We start from the raw sequence: 23,614 nt of genomic DNA on the forward strand, positions 1-23,614 counted from the left end.
CAAGTAGGAGATACCAACAAGCAGTTGGGTATCTGACAAAAGGAGCGGTCTCCTACCACTCGTCTTTGATAGCAGCTAACAAAGGAAAGGCATATATATTAAGAGTTGTTCCCAAATTCCAAAATTCTCTCATATGCTTAGGGTCTTTCTTATCTGGTATGGAGAACAGGAGTGACCCCCTAAACGGAGAGGAAAGAGAAGGGCTAAAAAGTACGGAAGGTGCCTTAAGAAACTACATCATTCAGAGAGATGTATGTTATTGGAAAACTAAAAAGGGCTTTGGCTTCCTTCACTTTATGCACGCCTGAACACAGAACCTCCTTCCTTCACACTCACTGCCCTTTCCAGCTGCTGACAACCATGCTCCTGAACAAGGTCTACAAGGTCTTTGGTCTACATCTTCGTCCACAAAGGTAAGCAACACCCAACTGCAACTACTTCGCGTGGAAGTTGGGAAAAACTCGGATTGTTAATTTGCTCCTCATCATTAGAGGTTAAATTGCTGCAATTAAAATTTCATTCTAAAGTCACCTCTGACAGCAGACTAATGCCTATTATGACAAATGAGACTAGTTAAACAAACATGGTATTTGACACGATTTATAGACCAGACATCCTTACTTGTGTTGAAGAACTGTTCCAGAAATAGCCACGCTTCATGCTAATTGCATATAAATCATATTGATGAGATCTGAATCATTCTTTTTCAATATTCAAAATCAGGTCTGTTTCGTCCCTTCAACTATCTAACACAATTCCCACTCTCTGAGCAGGACCTTAAGAAACTACTGGGGCTTTAAACTCAGGAAAAGACTGGAAAACATGGTATTCCAAAGGGAACTGTAAATAAATGAGGCTAGACATTTTTAGTGCATGTAAAATATTCCCTATTCTTCTCCTTCCCTTTGTCTTCTCATCCCTGAAATTCCCCAGAAGAAACTTCCAGTTGACTATGGAGGCTCTGCATGTTGGTGTGTTTATCATGCGACAGAAGAAGAGAGAATTTGAAACATCTCTGCTTCTAAGTGAAGAAAAGAAGGAGCCATAAAGAGGTTTTAGATCCATCTACCCCATTTTCCACTTGGCTTTCTCCAGTCTCCACCAAGTAATTGCATGTACAGATAGGGAGGCCAGACAGGAACGTCTGGCATGAAAGCAACTGCTTCAGAAGGAATACGGCTGCTTCAACTAATAAAAGCTGCTCCACAAACATCTGTGCAAACAGAAACCAGTCACGCAAATATTCAGGGGGAGAAAACGGGTCCTGAAGCAGTCTGGTCTAATGATATGAGCCCCATTTAGGGAACTAATTCACAAAAGATTATTTTTTCACCCTTCACTGGGTTCTAATGATTATGTTCAGCATTGCCGAGGCTGCTTGAGAAAATCCTGTCTAATTTTGCCTGCCCTTTAGAGTTAACCTGGTAGATTGATTTCATATTTCAAATTAGCAACATGCAACTCCTTCATTATGACCATTCATCTACTTTATAGCTGATCTCAGCTCCATATAACTCATGTAATGTACATGCAAATTAGCAAACTTAAAAATGTTCAGTTAGCGTTTTTCATAGATAGAAAATTCTCTTACAGTATTTCTTTGATATAATTTGCATTTAGCATGCACTACGATGGTTAATGGGATGGTACTTGTTAGGCAGGCCTATGAGGTATGGGTGATTTGAGACAATGGTAGTACCAGGCATAAATCATCCTCAGAGAACACTCTTTCTCTGTCATGCATAAGGAATATTTTCACTAGGGGATATAGACTTAAACCCAAAACAGTACAGTCTAGGCTACTCAGGTAGCAATTATTCAAAATTATACCTACAAAATCCCGTGTAGATCCTGGCTCCCACAACAATTTGCCGTTATTACATTTTCCCTAAACCTAGCCAAATTTTTCTAAATTTTATATCCCAGGTCACTGAGGTAAGCCAGTTCCCAGGAAAGGCAGATATGAAAAGAAACTCCAGAAGTTCCCAAGAGGACACAGAATGTTTGAGCTGCTGGTGGGATGGAGATAACCTACAATCGTCTGACACAACTCTTCTCATTCATTGTAGCAGAAGACTGAATGTGGTCAACTACTTGGAAGAACAAATAAAGAATCAGGGTGCCTTGTATCCATAGACTAAATTGCTAGCTACATCTGCATGTTATTTTGGGACAACCCCCTGCTTTTGCAGCTAGACTCCATATTCACCCAAATACATGGACATAGTTGGTTCAGCAGTCCTGGACAGGCTAACCAAAGGCTTTCTCCACATCCTTTGGAAGGACAGGGGATGGGTAGCTCAGGACTACTCATTCATAGTAGATGCAGTTGCTAGGTCTTGCTGATTCAGCTCCCTCATTTGTAGCAACTGCCTGAGGATATCTGGACACTTATGAGTGTGGGATTTAAAAGTTAATTCTTCTGAATACGAAATTTAGAATGGTAAATCAACAGTACCAATAGTAGCACTCCAAAATCTACTGGAATTGACAGGGGAATTAAATCTATTGCTTGGCCTCCAAATACCTCTTTTAGAATTGAGACACAGGTGTGCTTAGACCACTGCCATTGACCAGGGTGTGCATAATTATCAATGCCTGCAAGGATTAACCTGAACTGATAGGCTCCTCTTCTGATGTATGTTTTGTGAACTAGAACAAGAGTTCCCCCATCTCATCTGCAGTCTTGCCCCAGAGGCTTCTGTTCTTTACTCTAAGGTCCTTCTGCCTTTGTCCCACAGAAACAAACTTCCAGATGCATTCTGAGGAACCTGATCCTATGTGAAAATGTCAATTTAAAACTCTTCTCTTGCTTACCATTCTTGGCAAACACCCAAGATATGAACCACATGTCTGGGAGAAGAATTTGGCCCACAGACTGTTTTAATTAAATGCTTGTCTAATGATATTAAACTGAACTTCAGTGACATAAGAATGTTGCAAAATGTTTAATCCTAAATTAAATTATTTCCTATGGAATTTACAAACTTTATTCCTTCAAACTGGAAAAATTCCACGTGTCAAAATGACAAACCCTTAAACATTTAAAATTGAAAAAATGCCAGATGACAGTAAATAGTTGCAGAAAAATCCTCATGATTCATTTTTGAGGATAGTATTCAAAAGGAAAAAGTAAAAAGCTGTTGAGATACTTTATTAGCAACTAAGCTATCTCTAGCTACTAGCAGATTTAATTTTACAAGAATTATAAATCCATTACCTTTGTAGGCATGTGAGAGAAGAAAAGCAGGCCAGAAAACAGTATTTGAAAGGATGCAAAAAAGTAAACATCACTTATAAAATTTGATATTCACTTAAATCCAAACATTATGAAATCTATTCACTTTTCAGTGAAGTACCAGAAACAAGATTGCAAATCCTTTTGTTGCAAACCCATTGCTTGAGCTCTAATTTTACTGGCTAACAAAGCAATTAATGCATGTGTCCAGATTGCTATTACTTTACTGTATAATACAACTGCTGGTTCTTTTGCTGTACATGCAGCAAAAAAATCAACAGGAGACTCATGCACATACTCCCCCATGCTCACGCTATCTGTTAATGAAGGTTTCAACTACCTACATATCTTCTTAAATATTGCAAAGTTCAAGGCAATTATTTTACAGCTATCCTAAATCCAAAACACCTTCTGTTAGAATAATACACTAGCAAGCTTTCCCATAATTATCAATCTCCCTGTTTCTAGAGTCATGCTTTTAACTACAGGAATAAAGGACCGTGTTCCTTGTCACCGAAATATCACTGTCTAAAAAGATGCTTTAAAATAATTCCTGGTCAAAAACGAGGTATCTAATCTTTAAAAAAGACCATACTAAAGTAGATGAGCAGATTAAAAGTTACATTTACACAGATATATTTTACTGCAAAAAAGTAAAGCAAGACAAGCCTAAACTACTGTAGGTATCTTTTTAAATATCCTTCACTCAGATTCAACTCTATTAAAATGTGCATAGACCAAGGCATTAGAAAAATTAAAAAGACTTTGTATTTTATTATTTTCTTAAAAATGATATTGAAAACTTTATACTGTCTAGATTTATAAAGTCCTGTAACTTGTTCATCAGTACTTATGTGGGTGGATCCACCACTGCTGCATTCGTGTACAGCATGATGCAGATCACTGCAAGTGACCTGCAGTTCTGTAAGCGCTGTTCATCACTTAACACGCTCAACTTTAATTCCCTTCCCCCACAAGAACAATATATAAAAGTTAAAAGTAAGGCCAGTGTTAAAGAGCACATCTTGCCTCCCAGCTCTAATAACTGCAGGACACTTTCCATACAGGAGACCTTTCCTCTGCTTTTTTTTTTTTTTAAATTAACTCAGAGAAACTAGAATCAAATTTTTTTTTAGAATACAGCCTTAATTCTCAATACTTTTAGCTTGCGAAAAGAAGTTTACATAGAATTAGTCCCCCTGTCTTTTTGCACGTGTGCCAAAACCTTGCTACTCTACGTACTCTACTGAAAACAACCAGCCTGGACCACAGCTAGTCCCATCATTCTTTGTGTCAGGGAATGAAAAATTTATGAGGTGGCACTATTAAAAAGAATAGCCTATGACAGATTAATTGGATCTTGTACAGATTGTACAGATAAAGATTTTTCATGATCAAAGCAAAAAAAAAAATTTAATTAAAAAAAAATAATCAAACAGCCACCATCTCCAACCACCCCACCAAAAATCACCCACAACAGAACTTTGATGTCTCTGTGAATAATACCACTGAAAGAATGAGGGGAAAAAAGACAAACCAACTCTCTTGCAATTAATCTTTATACCACAATGATAAAGGGTAGAAAGGATTGCCTGGAAAATAATACTCATACCACTCATAATTAGAGCTGTTGCAATCTATTTTTTTTAACTTGAATTTTATCTTTGATCTTGTTCTCCTTCTTGCTTAAGGAGGAGTTTGGAGTTTCAAAATCTCCATCACCAAATCAGCCTGTGAAAATAGCAATTTGTTTTTTATTCACTGAATAAAGAGCCAATAGAGTCATTGTTCCTGCACAGATGACTAATTTGTATCTTCAGCTCATCAGTTAAGATTATAAAATGGGTTATGAAGATGAGTAGACTAAACACATTCTTGCTATGAAAAGATTTGCCACCATTTTTCAAGATTTCAACAATCCTTGGTCTCGAATACCAAGCTGCCTGCATTTGGCTGTAAGTTTATTTTTTTCCCCTAACTCTACTGAGGCACTCTTAAGTAGCGCTCCTTATACAGGAGAGGAAAAAAAATGTACTAGACATACAAAAGAGCACAACATACCTATGTAATAACATTTTTGTTTGTTTTGTCAAAATAACTAGTCAAGTGTCAAAGAAGCTACAATACATACCTAAAATACGACTTCATACAGGTTGAGTGTATAAAGCCTTACAAAGGTACCTAAATCAGTAACGATCTTCCTTTCCTCTTGCCTTTCAGAGCAGATAAATTACCGTTAAGATTCACTGAAACTTATCCTTACTGTATTCCCAGCACCCCTTTCCTCTGGCTGGTTTGTATACAGGTAACATTTGAAATAGCCCACGCTCTGAGTTTATTACCAGCCACTCTTCACGAGCCCCACGGTATCTACTGGTCCTCGCTCCCTCACTCCCTAACAGCTGAAGACCTGCACACCATCTTCATCACTGAGGCCAACAGAAACGTCCTCCTCCACCTCCTCATCAAGCTGAAGGCTTCCAAAGGAATATTTATTTCTGGGCATGGGAGAGGAACTCAGCACAATGGGATTTCCGAACACCAGGGGGTGAGTGAAGGGGTTAATGATCTCTGAGTCAGAATCACTAGATTCTGTCCCACTGCTGGTGGAGCCCTCCATCATCTGGATCGCAGCCATGTGATCCATCACGCCACTGGCATGCAGCGACTGCATAACTGGGCTCTGCTTTGACTGTCCCCCCGCTGGCATACCATTGGCCATCATTTTGCCTTCTGGAGAAGATATCTTAGTCACCCCGCCTCCTTTACAATGCCTCTCTGATCTGTATTCCTGCCCAGGGGTTGGGGATATCTGGCTCAAGATAAACGGGTCTGTAGCTGACTTATTGCAGAGATTTAGGATTTTCTGTGCATGAGGCCGCTGTGAACTTGGAGAATATCTGCCATACCCGTGGCAGCTACTGGCATGGCTGTCCTCCTCCCCAGTTCTTGCCCTGCAGTCATGCCCATTTTCTGAGACATAACCCTGAGAGCCAGTTCTGCTCAGGCTCATGTTAGGGCTTGATCCTTTGCTACTGGGAGGCAATGGAGTAGCCAGTGGACTACGGCTCCCTGGCCCTCTAAACATTTCGTCAACCAGTGAGCTGTGCCTTGGCATCCTGGGGCTTCCCCCAGAGTAGAAGGAGAGATTAGGTGGGTTGTCATCAAGGTACTCTTCAGAGAGATACTGGGAAGACTTTATAGAGGCTGAGGAATCCCTATATCTACTTCTATTAAGATTTTCACCTCTATAGTGAATATAGGCACCACTGGTCAAATCACCCTCATAATTGTCATTTGTTTGGGAATATGACCGGGTTATTTGTCCTCTGAGGAGATCATACTCGCTATCTACATCACTGCAGTCAATGAAAGGAATGGAGGTGCTGCTGCCATGAGCAGCCCTCGAAGCTGGACCTGTGCTTGGTTGCTGTGACTGAGGTCTGTTCTGCTGCATCCTGTCCTTAGAGGCCTCCTCTTCTTCCTCCACAGTTGACACCACTGCTCCATCCACCTTTCTACCTTCTTTTGGACTCTTCTTCAAGGAAGGACTCTTGTGCTGTCCAGTGTCTTCTGTTGAAGCTTTCAATTCCTTTCCTTGCCGGCAGCTCTGCACTGCTGCAGCATCATTGTCGTCTCCATAGGCAAAGCTAGAGCTCTGGAAAGATAAAGAAGGAAGGCAAGGGGTAGAGAAAGGGAAGAGGTTTGGGAGGGGAGGGATAGGGAGGGAAGGGAGCCAGAGGGAAAGGGCTATGTGTAATTATGCACCACAATTTTGCAATACATCTTGCAGCAACACAGGAATTTCTTGAAAGCAGAAGAGGTAACCCAAGATTCAAAATGAATTAGAAGAAAAAAAGAGGTCTCTGATCCTCAAGAGCAGATGATGGGGGAAAATATGTAAGCTGAGCAAGGGAAGAGAAGGGAGACAAAATGCAGCAATATGTAAAAAGGGGGATTTGAGGTGTTTCTGCACCCTACAGCAGCCACTGATACTCTAAGAACATCAACCTGTTCACACTACTCTGAGAAGCTGGATGGACAGAAAAGATTAACATGTAAGACAAATTCTGCACGGCCTACATCCATATACTGAAAAAGCACTAAGGGACATGCATGGGCTTTTGAAGACCATGCATTCAACTCCTGGAGCATACCTGCCACTGGTTTGGGGGCTGGCTTTTCTGCAAACAGAAATATGCCAGTATCTGACCAATAGTTATGCTCCGTCTACCTGAGCTTGTCTTAGCAATATTAAAATACTAAAAGATATTTGGCATGGGCTGAATTTATAGGATTTTCAGGAATGAAAGGGTCTGTGAATATCAAAAGGAAGCAATGCAAGGAATGTAAAGTGCAAGTAACATTCTTGAATATATTAACTTAGTAGCTTGCACCTGGCATTTACCTACTCTACTTCATGTAAAGTTATGTGCTAAAAGGTTCATCTCCACAAACACAGATGAGTTCAGAGAAATGGTGATAGGTGGGAGGTAATAACCCCAATAATCTACTCAGAGAAATGGAGCTCCTCTGGGGACTGTCCTGGCAGAGCCATCACTCCATGGTTGGGTGTGTCTGGGGACACCCTTACTAGAGGGATCCGTATTATGTAAGTATTTTCCGCTAGTGGACTTTCATCCTGATCAGCCAGGGTGGAATATGATGAGGCTGCTGGTATTACCTGTGTTTGTGTGAGTGTCGTTTTCTGTTTGTTTTCACCTATATGGCTGGCTGCATGTATACATGTGTGTGCATATATATATATATATAGTACATGTGTGTTTGTTTGGTTGTCTATTGTAAATACACGCTCAACCTTACTACTACCCGGACCTGGGAACATCCAGCTGCTGCAGCCTTGCCTCTATTGGGCTACCGGATTTGTAAACGCCAAATACATAACTACTATTAACATAAGACAAACACATTTGGTATCTACCTGAGATAATGGCTTAAAAGGTCAAAGCTGCATTTTCTCCGAGGAAATAATTAATCTCATCCCTTGTTAATACAACAAAATATTTTGTCACTGGCAGCCAAGACTCCTCAGTGAAGGAAAAGAATTAAACTTTTCCTAAATGCAATTACCAGCAACAACCTGGGACCCCAGCAGTAACACAGTGGACTGCAGTTTTTCAGGTGGTCATTAGTACAGCTCAGACAAGCTCACCATTTATGCTTGTCTTGCTGTCTGGAAACAACTCTGTTCCACAGTGGAAATTAACATATTCCATCTGAAGAACCTGAACACCTGGGGCTCCTGAGCTCCCACTTAAGTGGCAACTGAGCAGAAACCTATGTTCCTAGAGTTTCGAAACACCAATCTGTGGTGGGTAATGTAACAAGAAATATTTAAAAGGCACGATGAAGGGTTTCGTCAACATCACTGACTTGTTTTGGCACCTCTGTATGCTGTTCTGAAGGCTGTGTTGTCAGACTCCTGATGGAACGAATCTTGCTGTGCTTCCTGGAGATAAAAGGAAAATCACAGTAAGAAGCCATTTCAGTTTTCCCACAAAGAAGAATCAAGACACATGCCTCCTTGAAAACAAAAACTTTGAATAGTGGCTTTCATAAGAGTTTGCTCCAAAACAGATGCTCCTTTCTGTAATGTTTAAACATGCTATGCGTTGGAAACATACCACTGTAAGAGAAGGGAGAGGCACTGAAGCAGAAGTGGTCTATCACTGGAACATGAGTCATCAGCTCATTAGCAATAAACTGTTGTCATGGTCTTTGTGGCATTTTGGCCATGAATTTCAGCTCACTACAAGCAAGATGAGTTCAGTTCTCCCTTGAGGTTGGCTATACCTATTCCTGTTACCTTCTCTTTTATTCTCAGGTGAATATGCTTACTTAAAAACCATTTACATCCCTTTCTGCTAACATATATTAACCAAATCCCACTGAAGAGGGTGCAAATCAACATGAGAGGAATCTACCTGCAGTGGAAGAGCATTCACTGCTGAAAAACAAATTGAAGACTATTGATTTTAAATAAACTATAGGTTATGCAAACTTCTGCCAAAATACTCAGGACCAAGGGGATATTATACAAATGACAAGCTGTCAAACTAGCAAAGAAGGAATTTTTCACTTGTACTGGTGCTAAGCTCTTAGAATATAACTACTTGGAAACCACTACTTTAATTTATATATATATATATATGTATTTGAGTAGCTCATTTGTTTTCCTCTCACCTTTCAAACTGTACTTTTTTGTGCCCTCCTTCTTTAACATAGTCAAGTACTTGCTTCTGAGTCCGTCCACTGGAAGAAAACCACAGTTAAATTACTAATCTGAGATAATGAATTTGTCACATTTAATAAAATATACTGCCTGGTCATCATAAACATGTATGTGGTCTGCATATGATGTCACAGCAACCAGAAAATTATTTGTCACTCTCAACAGAAACTCATGTAAGATCGTAAGAAAGAAGACCTGGTCATATACACACAGATTGTTACCTTTTTGCATGTTACCTCTTTTTTTTTTTTTTTTTTTCTGTGGAGGTACCTTATGATGTGATTTCAGATCTGATTAAATTCAGTTCTGTTCCCTTTATAGAATACAACATTACTGGGAAGTCACCACAACAGAGAACAAAGTAGGGGTTAAGTTTTACTCTCGTGATCAAATAAACATTACTGAATCCTTTCAAGAGTTAAACATCAGCCTTTCCTCCAACTTGCAACCAAGATGAAAGCTGCTGAAATGTATTTCATAGCTCAGTTGCGTCAACTAAATGTACATATATTTTTCTGCAGAGATTTAGGGTGGAACTTTCGCTCTCCCCTTCTGCTATATGCCATAAAAATGTAGTGAGAAAGCCCAGCACTTCCTATTGTGCAAAGATATAAACTCTACAGGGAACTGACAGCAGTAAAGGAAACCTCCACCTCAAGAATGTTCAATAGAGGAAAAACCCTTCCTATTCATTACAGGCTTTCAACTAAATTACTGAAAGGTCTGAAAAAGGTAACCACGTGTATGCAGCACAGATCACTGTGAATGCAGGATGTGGGCAAAACCTGTTCTCCAAAACAGGAGGTAAGCAGAATGCACCTACAATTTTCTATTTATTCTGGCAGAAACTTAAAATTGATAGCTTGTTTACCTTAATATAGGTCTTTCTATCTTAACTAATTTACTTTGCCAGCAGGAAACAAAGTGGGAAGAGAGTTAGAATGGCCATATCTACCATGTATTTGTGCAAGGCAGCTATAGTGTACTGACAGTTTATCTCAGCAAAGAAAGGGTTTCTGGTTGCTCAGTTTATATCAGCTTCTTAAAGAAGCTGATACATTAGCTTCTATCCTAAAAGCAGAAGGTCCAAAGAGTTGCTAGCTGGTGTTACTTAGGACACATTTTTTTGTGTAAAACCAGCTGGAACCAATACAGCTCATATCTTACCTCCAGAAAGCTATGTTACAACAGCTACTACAAAATGAATGCAGGCTTTTTTTCCCAGTGTTCTCTGCACTATTCTGGCTGAGAAGATGCAATGGAAAATATAAAGGAACAAACTACAACTTCAAAAAGGGGAGCTGAAAATGATAGGTTTAATCCTTGATCATTATGGATGTGACTTTGAAATGGGGAGGCAACGAAGTTGGAAAGAAGAAAGCAGGTCTCACCTGAACCTAAACGATGAACCTCTAGAAAAAAGAACAGGCTTGGGCTTTGGTTTAGGTTCTTCAAACAGCCTGAAAAAGGCATGATGCTCCACACAGATCTTCCAGAAAGACTTGCAAAAATCTCGACTGGCCATAAGGAATTCCAGGGTGTCCTGGAACGAACTCTGAAAGTTGAGAGAGCATTTGCAATATGAGCAAGCAAGCAAAACACGTTACGGAGATGCTATATTACAAAAAGGGATTTTTCATGACTCATTGGCTTTCAGGCTTAACAGGCTCTATCCTTCCTTCCTCTTTTGAGACATCACTGGCCTGCCTGGCAATATCACAGCTATTGCTTAAACTTCCTTTTTCTGACAACTGTGACAGAGATAAAGCAGGGCTCTTAACAGTAATGTGAAGAGGTGGTTTACATACTATAACTTAAGAACCCCGATATAATACCATAGGCATAGTCAGAAGAAGACTCTGACATTCAGTTTACATTTCCTTAGCTGGGACTGCTCACCTGAGATGCCAGTTTGATGCATGCAGTATCACACCAGCAACGAACAAAAGCAATTAATTTAAAAATTATCTTGAGGTGATAAAAACTTGCTTGATCTGCAAGTAGAAATTCATCAAACAACCTTTTGTCAGCTTCATACATTCCTGACAAGAACTTACATTCACATCAGGTCGTAGTTTGATAAGAAAACGTTTCCTCTTGAAGCTCAGCTTTCGAACCTTAGCCCAGTTGAAGGCATTGATCTTGGTGTGACCCTGCAGAGGACAAAGCCAGAAGAGTTAAAGCATTACAGACCTGAATGGAGAAATCAAAACCACTACAGAAAGTTTGCCATACATTAATCATCTATCACTTCACTTGCAGTTATGGTATTTCTTATCGTTCCTCCTTTGGTAGTGCAAACACCCACAGACATTCTTAACCATAAGCATTTGGTGGTGTAACTAAAGGCAGGAAGTTATGGTTAAATTCCTGCGTATTTATAGGACTAGATCCACTGACTAGATGTGAAAGTATACAATCCAGTATCGTTCTGCAAAACAAGATAGCCTATTTTGACCTTTCATAGAGAGCAACAAAAGTAAAAGGAAACTAAATCAATTACCTGTTTCTGAAAGCCAGAAAATACTTTTTCAGAAAAAATACACAACAAAAGCTAATTGCAAGCCTGACAGAAAATTTCTCCTGAATACTAATAATTCCCAGCCACTGCATCAATAGCCCCATGTTCCAGGATCACAGAATGGTCTGGGTTAGAAGGGACCTTAAAGATCACCTAGTTCAAAGCCCCCTGCCATGAGCAGGGACACCTCCCACCAGACCAGGTTGCCCAAAGTCCCATCCAGCCTGGCCTCGAACACTTCCAGGGATGGGCCATCCACAGCTTCTCTGGGTAGCCTGTGCCAGGGCCTCACCACCCTCATAATTAAGATTTTTTTTTTGTTATGTCTAATCTATATCTACCCTCTTTTAGTTTAAAACCATTACCCCTTTCACTACATGCCCTTGTAAAAAGTTTCTCTCCACCTTTCTTATAAGCCCCTTTTAAGTACTGGAAGGCCGCAACAAGATCTCCCCAGAGCCTTTTCTTCTCCAGGCTGAACAACCCCCAACTCTCTCAGCCTTTCTTTGTTGGTAAGGAGTCTCTACGTTAGAATTGCAGGCATTGTTTTAAAATATTAATTACACCAGTTTGTTCAGCAAAGACTTCAAGACATGTATGCCTACAGCACAGTGCAGACATTTCAAAGAACAGCGACTAGAGGATAGCTAAATGCAGAAACCCATGTTGATTTGGGTACCGTCACCAGACAAACGTAGGAGTAGTGACAGTGTGATGATTTCTGCTAAGTCAATCTGCTGTCTAAGAATCTGATAACTAACCTCCTTTACAATATTCAGCAGCACCAACACTGATTTCTAAATAAACGTCAGGCTTTAAAGTAAGTCTGTGTGCCTACTGCTTATGCCATTTGTGAGCGAACCTTTATTTTGATTTTATACTGATGTTGTTCTAATGAGGTCTTTATATTTCAATTTCTCTCAGCCATATCCATGATAAACAGATAAGCTTATGGCTCGCACCCTATGAACTGCCTGAATGAAGCCCTAAGCCGAAGTGCCAGGCTCCAATTGCTTGGTCAGAGACCGACCTCAGCTTCCTTTTCAGCTCTCAGTCTTGGAGCTCGATCCAGCAAGATTTCCATGCTTTTCTGAAAGTTCAGCAAAACCCTCTTGAAAGTCTCAAAGACTTCACGACAAGAGGAGACAACTGAGTTTCAGAGCTGTACAAATCAGGCCTTGGGCCTTCAGCCCAAGGAAGGATCCCAGCTGTCTGCTGGGACCCAGCGAGGTCCACACTGTTTTGTGTGGATATGTTCTTTCAGCTGTAAGACAGCCTGAATTTATAAAGCTTTGCAACTCATTAATTCAACTGTTGAAAATACTGTGGGGGAGCAGGGGAGGGCCTGAACATACAATTATTTGAGTTGTGGGCATTTCTAACAATATCCTCATGTTCCCGTGCTTAAAGCTATGCTCCAGTTCTGTAGCTGTACTGTCAACCCACTTAGCTGCTCAGGGTTTTTATTTTTTATTTTTTAATTTAGATCTCGGAGCATTTGGGTCAGACATTTCTGGGTTCATTTGTTGCTTTTTTTTTTATAGGAGGACTTAAAAGTACTTTTCAAGGTTGGAAACACTACTATTTTAACTGATGTCAATCAAATCAAAATGAGTAGTCTTTTTTGATGCTTATAACAATGGACATTTTAAAGAACAGTTCACTTACTGCTTTTAACACAGTACAGAAAGAGGCATTTAGGATGTTAGTAGACATAAGCTCATCTGAAATGAAAGCAGTTTACACCAGCTGACTATCTGTACCTTCACAACTGTAAAAGCCCAATTTGTTATTTACCTAAAAGGCACCGGAGAACAAAAATCCGATTAAATTGTTAATGATAATTCATGAACATGTACTAGGCTGACCAGGGCGTGAGAGGAGAGGAAAGAAATCTAAGGAAAACTGCTTTGGGTCTTTTAGTGAAAGAGGTAGGATTCATGGACTCAGCAAAGGCAGAATGGCTAAGAATATTGTAAAAACTTTGAAAATAAATTGAAAAAATAACTCTACAGAAAGCTTGTATTTACTTCCAACATCTCCTTGTGCTCCATCTGTCTGTTTTATTTGTCCCTGCTTCACAACCATTTAGTGTGTACCATGCCTGCAAGACCTGCCTGCTCCTTTAAACAGGAGGTGTCAGCATGACCAACTTGCATATTATGAGCCGTGGATCAGTTTGCATTTTGAATAGCATATCGTGGTTGAAGATCAAGTTCTAGCCTGTGTGTGTAGACAAGGTAAAAGTCCCTGGAAGATAAGGATCTAATGAAGCTACAAAATGTTTAAGGTTATTGTTGGAAAAAAAAAAAAGGAAATTCCTCGTTTTTCTCAACCAAATTATTTCCGATTTAATTTAGATCTTGAATTCTTATTGCTGTAAGAGATTTCTCTGCCTTGTAAAGTGCTAAGTCACACACCAAGCAGCTCTAACCTGAAACACCAGAATGCCTGTGTTGGCAACAGCCAGGTTGATTTTTGTCCCTTCCCTGTCCTTGGCTGGATGCAAGCGTATTCCATACATCTCCAGCCGACGGGCAATCTCCAAAAGCTGGAAGTCAGACTCTGCTGGTGTCTGTCCCCTTGAGAAACAAAACAGAAAAGACACACAGATTCTTCACACCTTTTAATAGAGATCAACAGGTCCTCCAGAGAACAAAGAGACATTTTATGACAGAGACTGAAACCTGTCAGGGGTATTACATCTCTATGTTCTTTCTACTTCCACTTTTTATCAGCTAGAACAACAACTTTATCTTAGTATAGACCAGTACAAAAAAATCCACAGATTTTACAGACTAGAAATTTTCTATTAGAAATTTTGATCACTCCAATTCTGAGACATAGTTGGATTTACAGCCATTAACAGAATTCACTCTTACTCTATTTTTGTCCACTGAAACAACATTTCCTAAAAAAAAAAATTAATAAATAGAAGTTTTTAAGGATGTTGTTCATTGTAAAAGTGAATGCAATACCAAAATGAAAGTAAAACAGAAGACATGAGTATCTTAACATAAATGTTGGGAACCCATAAGCACTAAATTCCTCAAAACTAAATTGTGCAAAAGTTCTGATTATTACTGCAGTAGAGCTCCCTACCACTCATCTCTAATTCCAGTTAGGTCAAAACGAAACTGTTCAAGTCTTAAAGTGTTTTTGATTTTCAATAGAAAAAAAAAAACACCTTTATATGTCTTATTCTTAATTCTTTTTGAATTCTATTTTTTTCCAGGCCTTGGGACACCAAGCATTGTCACCTTGAATGCTGTTCCTCCAAATCCCTAATTCCGCAAGCACTTTGTGCTTTTCCTAAAACTGTCATTAAACCTCTTCTTCATCCATCTCTAAATACAGCATGGAAAGTTGAAAAGACAACATTCAATGTCCTTGAAATCAAGAAGTCTACTGTCACAAGTGTCTGACTGATCAGTCATCATTTGCAATCATACCTGCATGCACAAAATCATCAGTGAAGCATTTTGGATGAAATAGACTGTAAAATAATGACATGCTTGAATGAATATCAAAATCAATTGCTCTTTAAACATCTTGTTATGATGATGGGATAAAGGCAGTTGTAACCTTCAGGAAATTCACAGGCTTGGACGTTTTTTGAGAAGTAACCTTTGAGAAACCCAGAAGCTCAAATCTCTTTTGTACTTACAATCTAGCATGTATTTACAGTTAGAATTATGTTAAAAGAAGGCTAATAATTTAAAAAGTCTTACATGTGATTACGGTGAAATTCCATGATTTTGTCTTCTAGTGCTTCTTGCTGAGGTATATACTTGTTCTTCGCTAAGTGTTCACGATCTATGTTTTCATCAAAATCCCCAATCTCAGCTATGGAGAATTTTAAGAAAAGTCTATTAAAACACTCAATTAAACGTCAATTATTCAGGCAATCCAAAAAGGTGCAGATAGCTGGGAAGAGGGCAGAGAAGCAATCACAGGTTGCTGTAAGCCATGCCATGGTTTCATGGCTCAGACTCCCACTATTTTATCTTCCAGGCATTCCTCCCTTCTCATCTGTGTGTGTATATCTGAGATGTGAGAAACAGCTCAAGGATTCCTCCGATCCACCACAACCAGGTAAGCAGATGTTGGATGTCAGTTGAACAAATGAAGCCATCATAGTGTTGCCTTGACTTGTGTGCAGGATAAAGTGGAGTGACAGGGAGAACAGCACTAATGCAGCAGAACCCACCCGCCTCTATTATGCAGGTGGTGCTCAGGTGCCTTTTCACAGAGCAGCCAAGCACAAGTTTCTGTCCATGCCCATGCCCCGTGCTGTAATCTCTAGGGGGAAATCTGAAGAGAATGTTTTATTTACACGTTTGAATGAATGCATAAATTCAGGGGGTTATGAAACACTTGTCTTCCACTAATTTTGCAGCAGTTTGAGACACATTCTGTCTCCTTCCTCCTCAAAGTTGCTCCCATCTGCTGCAGTTATTCAATAATGTGTGTGCAACAGTATGTCACACCCACCTTCCATTTTGCAGCCCATTCAGTGAGATTTCCTTTTTTTCAGGGTGTAGCGGGCCAGGCAATCTATGTGTGGGTGCCAGATTACTATCTTGTTGCCTGCTATTCTTGGAATGCTTCTGAAAAATCTTGCTATTAGCCTTTGCACAGAATGAGGTAGCAGCCGCTGCCTGTAGACCTGCTGGAATAATATGAATGATGCTACAACAGAGGCTGCTACCTTAATAATGTTGGTGAAATTAAAACACAGCTCCCTCAGATTAAACCCAGGCTGCAGTCAGATGTATCGTTCTATGGCTAACGTAGGATGTCACAGACCCAAGCTCAGATCCTTGCCTCATCCTCACCTCAGTTCTGCCCGTGTAAATGATCTCTTATACCAGTTCTGTCCAAAATGAGACAGTTTAGAGAAAAGTTTAAGAAGATGCTTAAAACACTGCAGCTGATTTCTGACAAAAGTTTGCCTGTTAGCAGATATACCTGCAAATGTGGACGGGGAAGGAATAAACTCATGTAGACAAGGAAGATGAGGACCAAAGCATCTATGAATGACAGAGAAGTAACCTTTCAACCCAAATAAGCTGCAGAGGTCAGAGGTGGAGAACAGCTGGTAACTGAGATTGCCCGGTTTCATCCCCTTTCCTTATCCCATCTGCGTCTTGAGACATGTGGCTACAGACACACCACAGAGAAATTGATAATTCTCTTTTGTAAAATGGTCCCTCTCATCCCCATCTCTGAAACAGCTCTATTCCAATTTTACTTGCCTCCAGTGACTCAAAATTTTAGGGAACATTTTTAACCCTAACTCAAAAAAGTTACGTTTCTCCTCTTCAATAAGGACATAAGCCTGCCTACATTTGCAACACCTCAAATGGCATGGACCTAGACTCTTTAAAATGCAGTTCACACCTTGCAGATTTCTGTACATAGATGTACTTATACCACCTTCTGTAGGGGTTTCTTTGGAGCCAAGTGTACGTATGACTTATTTCACCACTACATGATTTCTATAATGTTCTCCGCACTTGTCAACTGCAAATCCATTATCAAAATTGTCCTCTGGGCTTTCTAATTGCTTCTGAATTTGTTCTCTCTGACCTCGTACTCAGCATCTTTTCCTTCATCTCTCCCCAGACCTCCTTCTCCATCTGAAATTTCTCTCCAGTAGCACTCCCTCTAGAAAAATAGGGAGTTGTATTTTGAATATTATCAGCCTTGCATAGAAGTCATCTTTAAAATCTTCCTATGTGTTTTAGCCAAAGATTGATTCCCACTGATGCTCCCATTTTCTTATCTTGCAAGTGCTTTACACCACTCTCTGTATTCTGTCTGCATTAGAACTTCTGATGTGTCTAATGCTTTATATTTCAGCTCTTTCCCTTTAATCAGTCTGTCTTCTTTACATTTGCTGTATCAAAGTGTCCTCTCAATTCTAACACTTTCTACAATGCTTTTAAGGTGTTTTTAAACAGAATGTTTCAAATAAAAATTTCATTCTGTAATATACATGCTAATTTAACAGAAACCTATTTGCTGTCATATAAGATTTCATAAAACAAAAAACAGGCTATAACATTGGCATAAGCTTGTATACATCATATAAAGGTGCTTGGAATCAGATAATCCCCCATGGAAAATACTAGGAGGCACAGCACTGATAAGACATACAATACCTCATCTCCTACATTCTCAATCCTTCCACTTTGGTATCATTACTCTTATCAGCTGCCAAGTTTTATTTTGTTGCAGGCAAATATGCAATATTTTTTTAGCTCCTGAATAATAAGCCAGAGAGAAAATAAATACAGAAGACAGCCATGTGGGTAAGACACAGCTACAGACTCTTATCAAAGCAAATTTTCATAGAAAAAATGTTCATGAGACACAAAATGGATGAATAAATGAGACGGTCACAAAGTTCCAACTCAGGTTTCCAGCAAACACTGTCACACAAAAACGGGGTGGGTAAAAAACATCAAAAAAAAGTCTAAGTTGCAGTCAGGAGATGGCGGGGGGAGCAACACCACAGGGACACCACGAGGCACCACACCTCTCTTCCCAAAGCGTCAGGTCAGATTCTGTGGGTACCTTCTCACCTCTGCATATGAATCTCTTGCCTCTCTCCTTCTGACAAGAGGGAAAAATTGTTTTTTTTCAGTACAGAAGTATCTTACCTTACTCTCCAGAAGGAGAGTACTACTTGATTCCTAAAATCACAATTCAGAAATCAATCTGCACATCAAGCTCACAGGTAAAGGGGACAAAGAACTACAACAATTTCAAGAGCACCATGATCATTTCCAAGAATTGAGCAAAATTACTTGATTCAACAGTATAATGCATCTCAGCAGCACAAGAGCAATGGTGGTGATTTTTTTTTTTTTACAACACTTTTGTACACTTTAAAATGAAAGATTCTTGTATGCCTGCATGGCCACGTCTGGGGGGAATGGCCAAGTGTATGATGGAGGAATTTTGAAAAACACTCAGTAAAACTTAATTTTGACTATGCAGGGATGGGAAAGGGAAAGAGAAAGCTTGTAAAGGTGAAAGGACATCCTGGGATTTTATCCTTTTAGGCTGCTGCTTTAAGAAAACAAGCTTGTGGTTGCACTTAGCAGCTCAGGCACCAGAACTGTAGATGGCTCAGTAAAGAATTTAACTGAGCAATCAAAAAGAGTAAGACATGAACTAAGATCTAAGTAGAAGTCATACAGAATGTAACACGTACAGAATAGCAGAGTTCACGAGAGGGTGATCATAAAGCAGCACCTCTATGACAGACATGTGTATTAGGGTATCCTCTCCCCAGCATCTCTTATGTGCACAGACATCTAGTAGGAAGACCCGCCCTCCTAGAATGCAGTGTAACAAATGATACTCAATTTCCCCAAAACGATCAAGACTTTTTTTTCCCTGAGATGAGAGAAAGTTAGAATTAGCTTAACCAAGGAAAGAACTACAGCTGGCATACTGGACACCGTAACAGGAAAAACTAAGACACAAAAAGCTTGCTAGCTAAGGATTATATATTTATTTTTAAGTCTGCTGCAAAAATATTCAGTTTTCAAATGTTGAGGCATACAAAATTTCACAGAGGCTGCTGTACAGCCCTTTATTGCTCCTCAATCACACTGGGCAGTGATGACCATGGCAAATAGAAAACCATGCAATACCTGCCTTTCCAACAGCACTTGATGAAAAACTAACCTAACACTCAGACTACAACAAAGGATCACAAAATTTATTTATTCATCACAAAAGAACTTCTGAACACCTTTGTTGACTGCAATTTCAACACAACAGCATTTCACTGGAAATATGCAATACTGAATTGTACAATGAGCACTCAAAACAACGGTCTATTACGACCATCACACATGCTACTAGTGTTTTTTTCCTACTCTCTCAATAAAGTCTTGAAATGGAAAGCATACACTGCCTTTCCTTTCTAAAGGCAGTGTTTATTTTGAAGCTAAAAGAAGCTTCCATATGGTAAACAAAGTTAATGTATGACTCCACTGAACAGTCTAATTGTGCATACTTCGCAATTAAAAATAAAAGCTTAAAATCTACTTCTTTTTTTTCCCCCATCAGTTTCCTCGTAGGACTGTGCCTTAGTCTGGCATTCTAAGCATGTTTATTTACTACATTCTTTAGACAGCATACAGATCTCCAGGAATTTGAATGCTCTGCTGACATGATACAAGGTTAAATATAAATAATGATGCAGGAATTCAGGAGAATTCATCCTGTTTGCTTTTGCTTGCAAAGTTTGCTTTTAAAAGGATTCAAGGCAGACCATCAAACATGTGCTTTAAAAATGCAAATCTGGTGTCCAGGAGCTTGTTTTTATTTATGAGAGTAATTTTTCTGTATTTTAATGCTATTATACAGAAATATAATAAATGTCCATATGGCTTAAGCCTGTCTCCTACCAGCTGCTAACAGGTAATGCAGCAAAACACGCCCAACCAATTTATCCTGTTTATCTTCCTGGAAATAAGAAAGAAGCACACTTACACTGTACTATGTGTGAGATTAAGAGGGCAGTGCTGGTATCATTACACGTTAGCCTTCCCTGTGCCAGGTCCTGCTTCACTTGCAATGCAAATAGGTACCTGCAAAACAAACATGAACAAAGAGTTACACGAAGCAGGAGGGAAAGATGGAAAAGTATCCATTTTTTTCAACAGGTTCCTTTCACTTTTTGGCATCTACAGAAGCGATCTGAATTTCCTAAGTTTAGAGGCTAAATAAAATGTAACAGGTACTGTATTACAGCCATTAGAGTCTTACATGGTCGCTGCTATGCAGACCCATGGTATCCCCCTTTCTCTCTCACCTTTTCTCTCTATTTTAACCAGATCAATGAGATCTGGAAGTAGCAGTGGAAGCAAATGTGACAGCTATTACGTGCTCAGCAACTGCACCACAAGCAGCACAAGATAATGGACCTGCTTGTAACTACGAAGAAACGCCAGATAAACCGGTGATTTAGAGTTACCACTAAGTTCTTGTAGAACAGAAGGGGAACTTTAAAGTTTCCACCTTGGCGCTCACCTGGAAATGAGGAGCAAGATCTTCATTGTACTACTCTAGCTAGCTCTGATACTTTGCAGCTCCATTACCTTTATCACCACCAGCCCTATTTAACATTTTCACTTCTAAACAAGCCACGTAGGACAATTCTGCATCAACAGCCTATGTGCATGGACATCACAGGTCCACAACACTATTTCAGCATTTAAATTTCTTCTAGCTTCTATAGTACTTAAAATATCTTAGTTCCACTCCGTAACAAATGCTTCCCTAGAAAAAAAAATGACCTAATAGTGGGCATTTCCCCTACACTTGGTATGTAACCCAAATTGGACAAGCATCTTAACAAGTCTTCCAATGACCACAGTTCCTCTGGGGAATTCATACTAGGATCTCAACAGTTTTTACTAATTTCTGTATTATTTTTTTTACTAATTTACTGTATTTTAATATATTCAGTGAGAAGCTCTCATTTGAACAGTGAGTTTCTGAATGAGATGAAGGTAAATTAAATGAAAACTGCGAACTGAGTTGAGAGTATGGAAGCTAACATGCACCGCACATGAAATAATATAGCAGATCTAAATAACATCCTTTTGAAACCTCCAGACACCTGCCTTGCCATACAAAATTCACCCTAGTTGAAGAATAAAGCACAATAATATTATATTCTCTGTTCTCCAAGTGATGAAGCGGTTCCCTGTGGAAATTCTTTCACATCTTACACACTGCTGTGTACATACATTCAAGGTCCCTAGCACACACATTTAAAATCTAACCAAAAAAGTCATTAAGATTCAGAGACACGTCTCCAGGCACAGAAAGAGATCACCAAAAATCAATTTACAGTGTACATTCTAAGCAACTGATATGCTGAATATCTACTCAGAAACAGAATGTTTAATTAGTAACATAACTGTGAATTTTCATTCATTCCTTTATAATTTTTACTCAGTCTTTCAAGAAAATATTCCTTCTTCCTACTTTTCTACTTTTCTCTGCCCAAGCAAGTAAGAGTTTTGAATCATTTTTTTTCCTTTCCATTGCTCTATTACCAAACCAAGACAGAGATAAACACAGAACACCACAAAGGTGGACTTGTTCTTTATAAAGCAGGTTATGCAGATACAAAAGCTCCTTGCAAAAGATGTCGTCACCTTATGGGAAGATTAAAAGTAAAAACTAATAATGAAAATACTGAATCAGAACAGAAAAAAATGTAATTACAAAACTAATTACTAACTGTAGACCTGATAAAGAGCTGACAAGTTTCAGTGACAAAATACTGTAATGAAATGGAGTGTTTTTGACTAAAAAGAAAGGCCTTGCTAATGAGGAAAAACCTTAGTAGGTCCCTCGTATATGTATTGACTTACAGAGAAATACGATCCATTTCTCCATGCCAACACAGCGTGAAATTTAGAGCTTAAATCAAGTTTCTAAAGAGCCTGAAAATAAACACATCCTTAAGGAATTCTATCCTTAAGAAATACATGTCTACCCTTCGCTACTTTCCTCTTCCTCTTCGTTTTATTCCCTCTCTTTTCCATTTCTGCATCTCTGAAGTCCCCCTTCCAGCCACATAGTCCTTTGGCAATTGCACTGGCTACATGAATAGGGTCCCCCAGCTGCCTCAACTTGGCAACTCCTGCAGAACAACTTTGTCCCAAATGTGAGTGCAGAGTCACACGTGTCCCTCAGTATAGAGGAGTGCCCCAGGTCACTCAATGGTGGGGAAATAACATCAAGTTAATTTTGAGCAGGAGGCATTGATCCCATCATCTCACCCTATGATCTCAAATCCCATGTTCTGCCCTCTGCCCACCAGCAATTTAACAGAAAAAAAATACGGTCACACAACTACTAACCTTGTCAATTCCTCCTGCAGCTGAGCGTGGTCAGGTGGGAAGAATTTTACCACAAATTTTACAACAACATGCTTCGGTCCTAGGGGAAACATCAAAGGAAGTTAGTGATATGTTTGTAACATGCTGGCCAAATTTTATGACACAGAATGATGCACAAGGGATACATGGAATCTGCAGTGCATACATATACACACTAACCTCCCATCCTTTGTCATTATTTTTGACGCTCTTCAGGTTTTTTAGAAATGACAAAATAAAATTTATAAAATAAAACAATAAACACAATGAAATAGAACAATGAATAAGCACAATAAAATAGAACAGATGCTTGGTGGAGGGATACTCTGCCAAAACCAAGTCTGGTTTTAGTAATTATATCAGTTGATCCAATAAAATATACTAAATGTGTCTATTACCCTTGATTCAGAACAGGAGGGAGCTAAATACAGTCTGTTTTTCAAGTCCAGCAGCAAATTACTACTTCTGTGTTAACAGCAGCACATTTGTTCTGACTCTTACAAATAGAGTAAGTCACAAACAGGCCGGTGACAAAAGGAGCAATGCATCTCTCACGTGAGAGGGAGAGTTTCCAGAGAATATACTCATACTAAAATGACCAGAAAGGCACCTAGGAAAACTCAGTGGTAAAGCTCAAGAAATGAAGACCTTTACTGATATTTGACAGGGAAACAGAATCA

At 39.4% G+C, this 23,614-nt stretch overlaps 1 protein-coding gene across 6 annotated transcripts in view; it reads right to left on the reverse strand.

The window, feature by feature from the left end:
- Window positions 1-23,614, reverse strand: part of FARP1 (FERM, ARH/RhoGEF and pleckstrin domain protein 1) — a 209,247-nt gene that overhangs the window by 40,234 nt on the left and 145,399 nt on the right. For 4 of the 6 annotated variants that reach the window (XM_040538339.1, XM_040538331.1, XM_040538376.1 and 1 more), the window contains 9 exons: window positions 22,917-22,995; window positions 20,530-20,627; window positions 15,744-15,858; window positions 14,447-14,594; window positions 11,549-11,644; window positions 10,883-11,046; window positions 9,443-9,511; window positions 8,633-8,708; window positions 6,656-6,896 (listed from right to left, as the gene is read on the reverse strand). In XM_040538339.1, coding sequence (XP_040394273.1) covers window positions 6,656-6,896; window positions 8,633-8,708; window positions 9,443-9,511; window positions 10,883-11,046; window positions 11,549-11,644; window positions 14,447-14,594; window positions 15,744-15,858; window positions 20,530-20,627; window positions 22,917-22,995 — 1,086 coding nt within the window. The remainder of the gene's footprint in view (window positions 1-6,655; window positions 6,897-8,632; window positions 8,709-9,442; window positions 9,512-10,882; window positions 11,047-11,548; window positions 11,645-14,446; window positions 14,595-15,743; window positions 15,859-20,529; window positions 20,628-22,916; window positions 22,996-23,614) is intronic. The other 2 variants (XM_040538357.1, XM_040538347.1) reach the window with 1 other exon arrangement.

The sequence above is a fragment of the Cygnus olor genome, chromosome 1 (genome assembly GCF_009769625.2).
Source record: "Cygnus olor isolate bCygOlo1 chromosome 1, bCygOlo1.pri.v2, whole genome shotgun sequence".
Lineage (NCBI taxonomy): Eukaryota > Metazoa > Chordata > Aves > Anseriformes > Anatidae > Cygnus > Cygnus olor.